General features: G+C 46.8%; 1 protein-coding gene across 1 annotated transcript in view; it reads right to left on the bottom strand.

The window, feature by feature from the left end:
• Positions 1-12979, bottom strand: part of ABCA13 (ATP binding cassette subfamily A member 13) — a gene marked incomplete at its 5' end in the record, with an annotated part of 245529 nt that overhangs the window by 83462 nt on the left and 149088 nt on the right. Inside the window, one exon of the mRNA XM_081079377.1 lies at positions 3107-3356. Within this exon, the coding sequence (XP_080935503.1) occupies positions 3107-3356 (250 nt within the window). The remainder of the gene's footprint in view (positions 1-3106; positions 3357-12979) is intronic.

Genomic DNA, 12979 nt, shown 5'->3' with positions numbered 1-12979 from the left:
ATATGGATCCATAAAGTAGTTTCCTTGGAATAATTACTAAGAACAAGATTTAAACTTACGGTTTACTTTTTACTGGTTTTTTTCCTTAGGTCTAGAGGTGACTGTTTTTTTAAAAAACTGTCTTTAAATTGTCCCTGTTGCCATAAACTCAAATGCTCATTCCTACACTGTCACGCTGTGCTCGCCTTATTCTAAAGTGCTGTTTAGAAGCATGTGAAGTCTGTCCTGCCAGAACCTTGTACTGAAAATTCACGGGTAAGTGTGAATCCTAAACGGGGTCACTGTTCCTCCCTCCAAGGCAGCATTTCTCAAAATTTGACGTGCACCAGAGTCCCCCAGCAGCCTGGCTGAACCAACCACCCTAAAGGGTCTGTGTGTTGTTAACTAGTTCACCACCACCACCACCACCATCATGATTCTGATGCAGATGGAGATCAAACCAACCTAGAAAGACTTGGGGCTGCTGGGAGCTGAGTAACCCACTCGCCCCTCTCCCTACCACTTGCAAATCCAGGCTGTCTGCATCTCTTGAGCCCGCCAGTCTCTCGTGCTGACCAGCCGCTGCTCTCAGCTCTGTGACAGTCACTACAGGCAGCGCTGATCTAGGGACATCTTTCCCATTGCCCAGGCCACATGCGGAAGCAGCCTGAAGACCAGACGCAGAACACCAGGGCAGACCAGGAAGACCCGGCACTCAGAGACGTCACCTCCCCGGAATGCTGACCTCAGCCTCCCCCGGCCTCCTGGCCCCAAAGAGTGGAGAAAAAGCCGGACTGCAGGGGACAGATGCCTTCCGGCTCCTGAGCAGGGAGGGTATGGGAAGCAGAAAGCTTCCCTCCGTCCTGCGAGCAGAGAAGCTTCTGGAAGCCCTCCTGCTGCTCTTCAGAGGTAGAACTGGCCTTCACCCTGTCACTCTCAGAGCCACCGCCAGCTGATCTAACAAGCACGGTCCCGGCAGCCGGAGAGAACTCAAGCAGTGCAGGTACTTAATAAAAATAATGTTCATACACAAAAATAGTTAAAAGGGTAAATTCTGTGTTACATGTATTTTACCACAATAAAAATAGATATAGTCACGCAATGAATAGACAGACACCTTAAATGCAAAATAAACAAAGTTAATTAATAGGAATTGACATGTAGAAACAAGTCAATATGTATAAGGTTATTCGATAAAACGAAAATTGATTAATGTTCAATAAAACAAAAAGGGATTATTATCTATCTTTCCAAATCTTGTAGGCACCCAATGTTTGACTATCTTAAAATGTCTTTTAATAAAATAAAAGGATAATTACACACTGGTAGCAGGTATTCACAACACACAAAAATGAAAAGGGATTAATATAAACACACAAAGAAACTATGAATAATAAAAACATCTAAAGAAAAAGCAAAAACACAAAATATATTTTTTTAAAAAGGACAGAAAATAGAAATAAATGTGTCCCAAAGTAGAGCCATTTGAATAAATTATGGCACCTCCATGCAGCTCTCTCCCACATATCCGTGAGGACGGGAAACGCGCTGCCCTGATTTACAAAAATAGGTGAACAAATGTTATTGAGTGAAAATGCATGTGCTGAAGAGTTCTGCAGTATGACCTCATTGCCACAAAAAATAAAAATGCATGTGGTTAAAGTATTACACATGACACGTGGAGGACTGCAGACCAATAGGTGTGTGGTGGAGCGCGCTGGTAGGGTTACATGTGATTGTTTTTTTATTTATGCGCTGGTAGGGTTACATGTGATTGTTTTTTTATTTGTTTTTGTTTTGGGCTAGCATGTATTTTGTATTCTTTTTCTTTAAGATACAATGTTATTTTTAAATTAAAAAGCTAAAAGTTACAGCTCGTTCAGACTGGAGGAGTGTGACAGACGTGTGAATATGTGGCCAGAATGAAAGCAGTGGTAGACAGCCTGACACACTGACACGGTCACTTTAAACACTTCGTAAGAGAGGAGGAGAGTGGGTTAATAAGGCATGTGGCCAGAGCAGGCAGGAAGGCACCTGGGGGAGGGATACAGGGACAGGGATATAGCCCAGGCACTTGTCCTAGGCTGTGTCGGGGCCCCTCTTAGTTAAACCCAGGCCCTGGGAGCATAAAGACGTGCGAAGAAAGGAAAGCATTAACCAAGGGAAACAGAAACACAGTGAACCATTTATTACCCATTTTCCTTTTGTTCCTTCACTTGTTTAAATCTAATTCCAAATTACTCATCATCAAATATTAGTAAGCACTTAAGTCTAGTTACTTACGCTCACAATTTTAATGGCTGGACCTCTGACCAAAACAATTCAGTCCTGGCTGCCCATCCTGTGAACAGCCCAGTTAACGTGCCAGGGGACACCAGGCATCCCCAGCCCAGTCCCCAGCCCAGACAAGCGACAGGGCCTCCTGGAGAGAGAACCACCCTGCAGCCTAGGATCCCACCACAGGCCATGTAGGGCAGGCTCGGCGACGGTCAGCCAAACCCAGTCTGGAGGGCAGCCCACCAGGGAGGGAAGGCTCCTTGGAAGTCAGAGTCCCTCTCTCAGGGCCCATTCCCATGTGGGTGAAACGAAATCCCGGAAGCTCTCAGGACTTCCTGAACAAAACAGACTGCTTGGGATTCACTGGCAACAACGCCCGAGCGACCCTGGCCTGTGGTGTACATGGGCTCAGACCCACAAAGAGAAAAGTCAGACATTTCTCTGTTGTCGCAGACCAACTGTGCAGAATTTGTGAAATATACAATTCACAAACTTTTCTAAAATCCTCCAAATTCTGGAACATGTCCAGTCCTCCCAGTTCCTGCTCAAGGCCGTGGGCTGGTGTGGGCCAGGCCCTTTGCACATCAGCCAGGGGAATCGGGGGCCCTGGGGAGAAGCAGGGTGCCCAGGGAGCCGAGGCCAGAGGCCAGGCCGGACTCATCTTCCCTAAACATCCACCTGGACTCAGTTCCTGGGAAGACCCGGAGCTCTCAGAGCTTACCCTCGTGCCCACGGACCTCCAAAATAACGAAAACCAGGTATGTTTGAAATCCTTAAAACTATCAAAACTGTTGCCGCATCTATCATCTGTCCTGACATGACTCTGCAGGGAAAGGGAAGAGGCTCTTACCTGAAGAAGTAAGCTTCGGCCCGCTCGTAATGGCCAGGTGTTAGTTTGAGGGGAGGGTAGTCAACGGCCAAAGGCCTCACCATGAACAAGCCCATTGCCAAGGCCACAAAGAGGGGGGGCAGCAGCAGGTCTGACAGCGTGCCTCTCCAGGCCCGGCGCGCGTGGCAAAGCCGCTTGCTCAGGAGGGCAGCCATCTGGGCGAGAAGCAGCCGGCCACTCCGTGCAGGTAGGGTCCTGGCAGAGGCGCCATCTGTGGGGACAGGAAGTTGCAGCCACTTAGGATCCCAGCACCTGCCGGTTCTGCGGTGCCCGTCTTCCACTTACAGGTGAACCTAGGGCAGCTCTGAGCACAGCAGTGACTGTCCACACTAAGAAAGAACTCTCTGGAATGTTCTATACAACAGGACGTCTCATGACATCGAATGACAAGAACAGAGTTGCACTGTAGATCCTTGTTTCTGAAGGGAATGGCGGACACAAAAGGACAAAGAGAAGGGACCTTGTGTTTGTATTTATTGGCTAAAATGAAGCCGGCTACATTAGTGCAAATTCTAACACAAACGAACGGCACGACGTTCTGATGTCCCACATGCACTGATGGAGGGGGTGGGGTGCAGAAGGTGCTGTCCCTCGTGTAGAACTCCCGATCCCAGCATCCTGTTGGGCCCTGCCTCCTCCTAGAGCTCTGCTCCCCTCCGTCCTTACCCCACATCCTTCCTGAGGAAGCCAGCTTACAGCCAGGTCAGGACTCGGGGGCACCATGCCATCCCGATGGAGAGGAGCCGGCCTGTTGGTAGCTCTAAGTCAGCCCCCTTAGCACGGAGGCCGCAGCAAGCCAGCCCCCCTGTTCCAAGAGCCAGTCAGAAACCGGCGCTCGGGGAGCCAAGGGTCCAACCGGAACGTGCGGCATGAGTCTTGCGTCATCGATCTCTGGTCGTCTTGCCAGGCTCCTTCTCTCAGCGTGATGACCTGGGCCTCCACAGCAATCTCCACAGTAAACCTGCCCCAGGCCCGCCCAGGCCGCAGGTGAGAGCACCGTGCACATCCAGAGAGAGGAGGAGGTGGCAGAGCAGGAGGGGAGGCGGACACCACCAGGAGCGCAGCCCTGGTCCACGGCCGAGGTCGCACACGGCGGCCCTCAGCCAGCCCACGGCTTTTCCCAGCCATTCCTTGTAAAACGTTCCAGAAAACCCGACACAGAGTGTTTTACCAGAGAAGCGACCTTACAAAAGGTCACGTGTAAAACTGACTGTACTGCTTACAAATAACAAACTGAGATACAATTAATAGAGGAGCGGAAAGTAAGTTTAAAGTCCCAGAAGAAAACATTCTTTAAGAAACTGTACCATTCGGAAAGACAAAGTATGTGTAACGGCGCTGAGAACAGAGGCGTAGTTGGGAGCAAAGTGCACGTCTGAAATAAGTGCGCCATTTGTCAGATCCGCTCTGGGTGACCCAGTGTGTGGCAGGCCCTGCGCTGTGGGCTCTGTCCTCAAAAAGGCAGAACACAGGGCTGCAATACAAGTATAAACAAATACGCCAAGACGCCATAATCAAGTGTGGTGTCGATGTGGGCAGAGTGGGGGTTGGTGCCACGGAGGGGCCCTGAGACAAGAGTCACAGAAGTGGGGACACTTAGGCAGGGCCCTTAACCCAGCAGAGGTTGCAGGCAATCAAGAAAGCACGGATGGTCAAAGATCTAAATGTAAGACAGTGAAAATAAAGGAATATTGGGAAGAAGTGTGTGTGGCAAACGAATGTGCTGGCATATGGCAGGAGATGGGGATGAAGGCTATCAGACACCCACCCAGAAGCACCAAGGACCCCGGGTCTCCCAGGGGACTGAAGCCTGCTCAGCACGGGGTCTCGTGACGAGAGCCTGTTAAAAGGCAAAGTAACTGCATAACAAGAGGAATCCTAACGAGCGTGGGCGCTGTGTGATGGAAGCTGTCATCCATCCACCAGGCTGCATATTAGTCACCTGCTGACCTTTTTAAATGCTGATTTCCAGGTCCCACCTCAGACACAATCATCTTCATGGACTCAAGAGATTTTCAAAAAATAACTTCCCAGGAGATTCTGAGGCTCAGCTGGGTTAATGAATCAATGCGCGACCAATGGTGACTCGTGTTAATGCTCATAGAGCAGTCGTGAAATCGGCACATAGAGATCTTTCGTGCTGGAAAGGTATATGACCGAGCTACATTTGATCGTATAAATATAGCCCCTTCCCACGTATTTTTTCAGGTTGTAGTGCTGATGACACCAATTCATGGCATTATGTGTGCAAATCCATTAATTAGGATAATTATGTGAGTTCTCAAACTCAAGCTAAAATAACCAAAATGCTCCTGGTGGCCCAGCCCCAGGTTTTCCGAAGTGATTATGGAGAGAACTGCTTCCTTTCTCGCTGGCCTGTGGCTCAGGAGCTCTTTCTCTGGCCGGCGAGAGTGTCCCCCTCTGGGAAGATTCAAGAGGAACGGAAAGGCTGCTGGTAGGTTCGCCGGCTTCTGCCCCCATCATGCTTCCTGTCACGTCCACAGAAGTCACACCCCAGGATAACTGGCCATTAAGTGGCATCTTCTGACATTCCCATCTAGCTCCCCACACTCTGCTGCCTGCTGAGCTGTGCACCTTCTCAGTACGTATGCAGCAGGCAGTGGCTATGACACCTGTGGGTGGAACGCAGGTTTCTGTCCACATAGCCAGGTGACACAAAAGGGAAAGGTGACAGACGGCCTGTGCTCCGTTCTCCTCAGTACATGTGCCTGATGACAGGAGAGCGTGCACAGTCAGGATGGCCGTTTATGTGCCCACTGGCCCTGCTCAGAGAGGACGCTGGGACACCCACTGTGCAGCGGGAAAAGCTGAGTCTTTCACGTGGACTTGGACCAGAAGCCTCAGCGTGCTCTGTGACTTCGGGACAATGACGGACCCTCTCTGCATATCATTTCCCTCAGTTGTAAACTAGAGACTCACAATATTTTCCTTCCGGATGATGAGGATTATCATTGCCATCCTTATTAAACAAGCAGAGAAGGTATAATGTCGGCCTCCAGTCATAGTAAATGCCCACCAGACGGGCCCAGTCAGTCTGTGGGAAAAGGCGCTGCTCATATTAAGAAAAATAAATTTTCCCCACCTTCCCACATATGTTAATTGGACATAAATGGGAAAAATAAAGGGCTAAGATAGTTCATGGTCATGAATCAACCACCAATCAAATATTCATGGCTAAACTCATAAAAGTATTCACATGAATAATTTAACAGATAAAATGCTGAACCAAATTGTTATGAATTGTCTTATTTGACTTATGAGTGCAATTACACTCAAGGACTCTAGTTACATCCATAATTATGCATTTGCATTTACCCTGACCACCAAATTGATGAGGGAAAATGTGCAATTTTTTTTTTTTTGGTCTGATGGCTTCAATTTTCAAACATTAACCCTAGTGAGGAATAACAGAAGACTCAGCGTGCACTGAGTGTAAGCTCCATATTACCACGTGAATCCCATGTCCAGAAGATGGTAAAATAAAGCATGACAAAGGCAATACCTGCAAGTCGATTTTAAAAAAAAGAAGAAATATTCCCAACCAAAAATGGCCAAGCAGCCTGCCCAAATATGCAGCTTATTAAAAATCTACAAAACAGATGATTACTGTAAATTAAAACAATAAGATTTCCAGCTCACGAATGTGGTAAGGATTAAAGACGTTAACACCGAGTATTATTGACACTTAAGTGTTTAAAGAAACAGCCCTTCTTATACAGGGCTGGTGGCAGAAGAGATCGTGCAGACTTTCTGTGGGAAACAAATACAGCAAATTCCGACAGGACAGCTGTATTTTAAAAATCAATACACAGACGTTCATCAGGCCTATCAAACACGGTGGTTTGTGACATCAGACAGAACAGCAGCAAGAAGTTGGAAGGAGCTTGAATGTCTGACACGTGGGGATTAACTGACCCACTTATAACAGGGCCCTGCAATGAGCTGTGTTGGCCTCCACCTGGGGGCGGGGAGGGGGTAACAACACAGGTAAATACTCAGGTGTGCTGTTTACTACATGTTGTCAGTGAATAAAGCAATTTAAGCTAGAATTACATCATCTTTTAAAACAAAGTCTTTATACAAACATGGAGTGCAGCTCAATACAATGAGTGGGAGAGGAAATGTGGCCCAAATATTAACGGCATTAGCCAAAAAACTGAGGGAGGATTAAAACATTAAATATGTAAATATACGAAAATAAAAACATATCATGAAACAAGAATGTTACAAAATAACACATATAGAATAAATACAATTTACTAAATACACTAGTATTAAACCAGAAAATATTTTGGTGCATATACTTTCAGTGAAAAGTTGTCTTTTATGAAATAATTTCTACACTTTATATTCTATTTGACAAACTGTTTTTATTCAAAAAGGTAAAGTAGCATACCCATTTTCAACCTACTGAAAGATTTATTTGTGTGGTGAGAACATGGCTACTTTAATGTTCTCCACAATATTTGGTTTCTTCAACAATGAATATTTATGCATCTTGTAATCAGTAATTATTTTGTGAAAACTATACTTATTCAGAAAATGAAGGACAACTTTATGAAATAGAAATAGTATCGTTTTGTGTTCACTGGGTTACAGAATTTTAGAGTTGAAACAGACCTTAAAGCTAATATAATTCAATCTTTCACTTATATGGATGCACCCAGTTCAGGAGAGGCTTTGAAATAAGTTAAATGTAAGGGAACAAAAATAGTATTTACTACGTTAAGTCCTGGGTTATCTCTTTGAATAGCGTTTTCAAAGGCGGTCAGTCTTGTAAAGGAGTCAGACAGAAAACGGAACGTGTCACCTGAAGCTGAGCCACACAGCACCGCGTATGGAGCTGCGGGACAGACCATCTGCAGAGCGGAGCCAGGCAGGGAGCTGACCAGAGTGAAAAAGTGCCCACTGATGGGGAGGGAGGGCGCCAGTGTGGGGGGACCTGCCAGGAACAGACAAGGATTCTGAGACAGAAACACAGCGACTTGGCTAAGGAGAGGGTATTTGGGTGTCACGACTACACCCCAGTCGTGAGCTGGGATTTGAAAATCTTCACCAGATAGGAAAAGGCGTCAGTCACGCATCTGCTCTCACCAGTGAAACACACCCAGCAGAGCCGCATGGGAAATGAACAGGGCCCCGTGGCCTTGGGAAATGCTTCTGATTAATCAAGGAGGTGACCCCTTAGGAAAGGCATTAATGGAAAAGTCTCACGAGGACCCCTTAGGAAAGGCCAGGGCCAGGGCTCAGGGGCGCTGCCTTGCCTGGTCGTGAGCACACGGACCATTCTGGACGGGTATGTGCCTCAGTGACTCCATTTACGAAACCTAACGTGCAGCCCTCCATCTCGGTCCTGGTAAAAACCATAGTTTATGACATTTATACAAATCATAACTAATTATTTTATTGACATCATTTGGGTAAGAAAACCAACAAAACTAACCATCCCCTTAAGAAAGGGAGGAGGGGGAGGAAAAGAAGAAAGAGGGAATAGAAAAAAAGAATAGAAAGAAAAATAAAAGGAAAGGAAAATGTTTTTGCGACACTTGTATGCTTATTAATGACATAAAACCCAAAATACAGTTATCTCTTAAATAGTAATCATGGTGATAAAACATGAACAAATTTTAAAGCTATGCTAGGTTATTGTACGTTGGTTAAACATTTCTTAAAAAGCAAAATCAATATTAATGAGGCATAATTCTTTAAAAAGCTAACTAGAGGCATATATACCTAAATTGTTTTACTCATAACAATTTCATAACTATACATTACCCAACTTTTATAATGCTTTACCTGTTCATTTCTTAGAACAACCATACTGTTTTTCTATGTATAATTTTTCTAAGGAAAGAAAAAGATAATAAGATAGCTGGGCATAGCCTTTGTTTTAAAGTCTATTTTATCTGGTATAACTACTGCTACCCCAGTTTTTTTGGGTTGTTTTCTTTTTTCATTTTCATGAAATACCTTTGTCCATCTCTTTACTTTCAGTCTGTGCGTGTCTTTTGATCTGAAGTGAGTATCCCAAGAAACCCAAAACACTCCTTCAAAGGGACGTGTGCATACATATGTTCACTGCAGCATTGTTTACAATGGCCAAGATGTGGGGGCAGCCTGGGTGTCCGTCCATGGATGAATAAATAAAGAGGAGGTGGTACATACATACAATGGAATATTGCTCGGCCATGGAAGGGAATGGGTCCTTGACATCTGTGGTGACATGGATGGACCTGGAGGGTATTGTGCTGAGTGGAGTGTCAGACAGAGAAAGACAGATGCAGTGTGATTTCACTTATATGTGGAATCTAAGAACAAACAAACAAACAAAACAGAAACAAACTCATAGATACAGAGAACATTTTGATAGTTGCCAGATGGAAGGGATGGAGGTGGATGACAAAGGGGAAGGGATTAAGAAGTACAACTTGGTTGTTACACAGCAGTCATGGGATGTAGGGTGTAGCATAAGGAAAACAGTCAATAATATTGTAATAACTATGTATGGTACCAGATGAGGACTAGATTTATCGGGGTGATCACTCTGTATGTTATATAAATGTCTAATCACTATGTTGTACACAGGAAACTAATATAATATTATATGCCACTTGTAATTGAAAAATAAAACAATTATTTTTAAAAAGATAGCTGGGTAAGAGTAATTGTCTATCTGTCATGCAAGTTCAATTGCTGCACCTGTGATGTGTCATTAATTTGGTTCTTTAAAGAGCACCACGCTTGTAACAGCCCAAATTACAGCATCAAATTCAGATCTTACTTTGGAACAGGTCGTCCCTTACACCCAGCCACAATTTTTGTACATTTTAAAGGTTGCTGAAAGTCGTTTGAGTCAACCTGCCTTAAAAAGACAGTGACCACAGGGAACAGGGATGACAGCCCCGGCTTCTCCACTAACTACGTGTTAGGTGGGCAAGTCACTGCACCAAGGACAGGGCCCCCTGGGCCTCTAGACTGCCCACCCCACTTGGGTTTCAAACCTGAGCTCCCTCCGAGGCGGTGATGGGTGGTGGGGGAAATGGAATTCTGATGGTTTCCACGGCAGCCCAGACATGGTATCACCTCGGTCCTGTTCTGATCACATCGGAGAGGTAGGGTGTGTAGCGGGAGGGCACTTGGGCTCCACTGGCAAGCAGACCTCATTTGAAGACTGGGGAGAACAGTTTCTTTAGGAAAAGTTAGTGATGACGTGGAAATAGGAGCAAGGTGGCATCTGGTACGAGGCGGGTGTGGGGAGGTCTATAAACAGCTGCCCAGAAGAAAAGAGTCCCCACCACCAGGTCTTCCTTCGGACGGTAGCCCTGGGTCCCCTCCCAACTGCCCTGCCACCTGCCATGTCGGTCTCTTCACAGGCAGTGAGGTCTGCATGACTGCCCAAGAGTGGAGCTCAGTCCTCGCCCTCCAGCCGCTCACACCGCCTGATGGACGCATAAATGGAGGGATACCGCACAAGTGCTGTATTCAGTATCAGTGTCTATTTCTGACTTCCCCAACTTTCGTCCCTCGTGGGTCCCTCGCGGGTTCACGAAAGCCTTCCTCGAGGCTTTCGTCCCTCGCGGCTCCATCCTTGCCCCGCAGAGAACTCCTAAGTATCGCATAGTTCCCTCCCGCTCTCAGCGTTCACTGTCATGCCTGGGTCCTCACTGGAGAGCTGTGCTCGGGCCACTACCAGTGGCTCCGTTTCAGTCTCATTGTTGAGCAGAGTGAAAACAGAAAGTCAAAGCAGGTGAGAAGGCAAAGCCATGTTTCTCTGCTGTGGTTTTAGGAGATGAATCAGATATTCCGAGGCACGTCCACCTACGATGGAGGAGGCCATGGGTCTGGGGCTGGGACGGGGGGAGATGACCGAGCTGGCAGCTCAGGACACCCTGCTCCACTGTCCTGAGCGCGCGCAGCAGGGAGGTGAGGGTGGAGAAGCCCTGCGCTTCCTGAAGGCAAACCACCGATGGACGCCACCCACAGCCGTTCCTGCCAAGTGGCCAAGTGCTGCCATCATTTCCCCGCCTTGGAGGCAACGACGACTCTCAAGAATGAAGCACATTCTTTGTCGAATATTCCACATTAAGATGAGAGTCCCTTCGGGAAGGAGGGCCAGCACCGTCCCTCACCAATGCTGGGCACTTCCTCCGGCCGCTCTGATCTGCATGGCTGCCAAGTCTCAGTACCACCTGCTCGCAGCCGCCCACAGCCCCGCTGCCTTCTGGCACCTGCCACCGGCGTTACCCTGCCCAAGTCCATTTCAATTCCATTTTTATTCTGGCAGACTGTTTTCTGCAAAGCACCCCACCATCAGCTCTGCTGGTTTTTCCTAATGTGGAAAACAAACCTTTGGCATGTATCGTTGGCAGCAGTCACGTTTCCTCCCCACCTTGCTTGCAGGAAAGGCAGTTGTTGAAGTTTCAGGAAATGTGGACATAAAAATAAAGACAGCGCTGTGGGGTTAACATCGTGGTGAAGCCCAGGAGACAGAGAACGTAGGACAGCTCTTTGAAGAGGCAGAGAATTACGGCCTCCTCACGCAGGGTGGGCTGTGCAAACAGGACTGTCTTACAAAGCAAATCAAAGGCTGCAGACCCTTCCCGTTTAGCACGGCCGAAACCACTTTCCATCTGCACAAGAGTGGCAATTAGGAATGAAATACAGAGGATTCCGCTGTGGAAGAAGATGAAGTTCAGGTAATGTGGTATTGCTTCAAGAACAAACAAAAGGCATGGCAAAGCCTTGGAAAGAGAAAACAGCTGTGTCCAGATTCACTCTGCATTCGATGGACTTGTGGTCTTTCACATGAACCTCGAGCTTCAAGAGACTCTAACAGGCTACTCTTCCCAGCCGCGCCCACAGACCCCTGCGGGAATCGGGTGCTTGTTTAAAAATGTAAGCACCAAAGTCTTCGGAAACAAAACTAGTGGAAGCTGGGTCTAAAAATCTGCCTTCTGAGGAAGCACACAGGCTGTGTGTGTTTGGTTGGTTGTTTGGTTGGTTGGCTGGTTGGTTGGTTGGCTTTGGTGACAGCTATCCCAGCGGGGAAAAGGTGAGAAGCCAGTGGGTCTGACTTGCATTTCCGTGATGGGCAGTGACGCCAACCACCTTTTCATGTGCCTGCCAGCCACGTGCACATCTTCTTTGGGGACATCTATTCAAGTCCTTTGCTCATTTTTCAATCAGGTTATTTCAGAGCCTTCTGCTATTGAGTTGTAGGAGTTCCTTATGTATTTTGGATATTGACTCTTACCTGATGGAAGATTTGCACACATTTTCTCCCGTTCTGTAAGGTTCCCTTTGCATTTTGTTTCCTTTGCTGAGCACCGACTTTTGGTGATGTAGAGAAAAGGGAACCTCATGCACTGTTGGTGGGAATGTAAATGGGTGCAGCCACTATAAAAAACAGTATGGAAGGGCCTGAAAAACTCAAAAATAGAGCTACCATGTGACCCATAAGCCCCATTTCTGGACATGTATCCAAAATAATTGAAATCAGGATCTTAAAGAGCTACCCCTCCCCCCATGTTCATTGCAGCATTATTCACAGTAGCCAAGATATAGGAACAATGCAAACGTCCATCAACGGATGAATGGATAAGGAAAATGTGGTACATACATACATTGGAATATTATTCAGTGATAAAAAAGGAGATCCTGCCGTTTGTAACATGGATGACCCTGAAGGACATTGTGCTGAGTGCAACAAGCCCATCAAGAAGGACAAATACTACTTGACTGTATCTATGTGAGGTAACTGACATAGTCCGACTGGTAGGAGCAGAGAGCAGAACAGTGGTTGTGGGGGTCGGG

This window comes from Rhinolophus hipposideros (assembly GCF_964194185.1).
Source record: "Rhinolophus hipposideros genome assembly, chromosome: 18".
In the NCBI taxonomy this organism is placed as follows: Eukaryota; Metazoa; Chordata; class Mammalia; order Chiroptera; family Rhinolophidae; genus Rhinolophus; species Rhinolophus hipposideros.
Note: the sequence above shows the minus strand (reverse complement) of the source record. Positions and strands in the feature narration are given on the sequence as shown.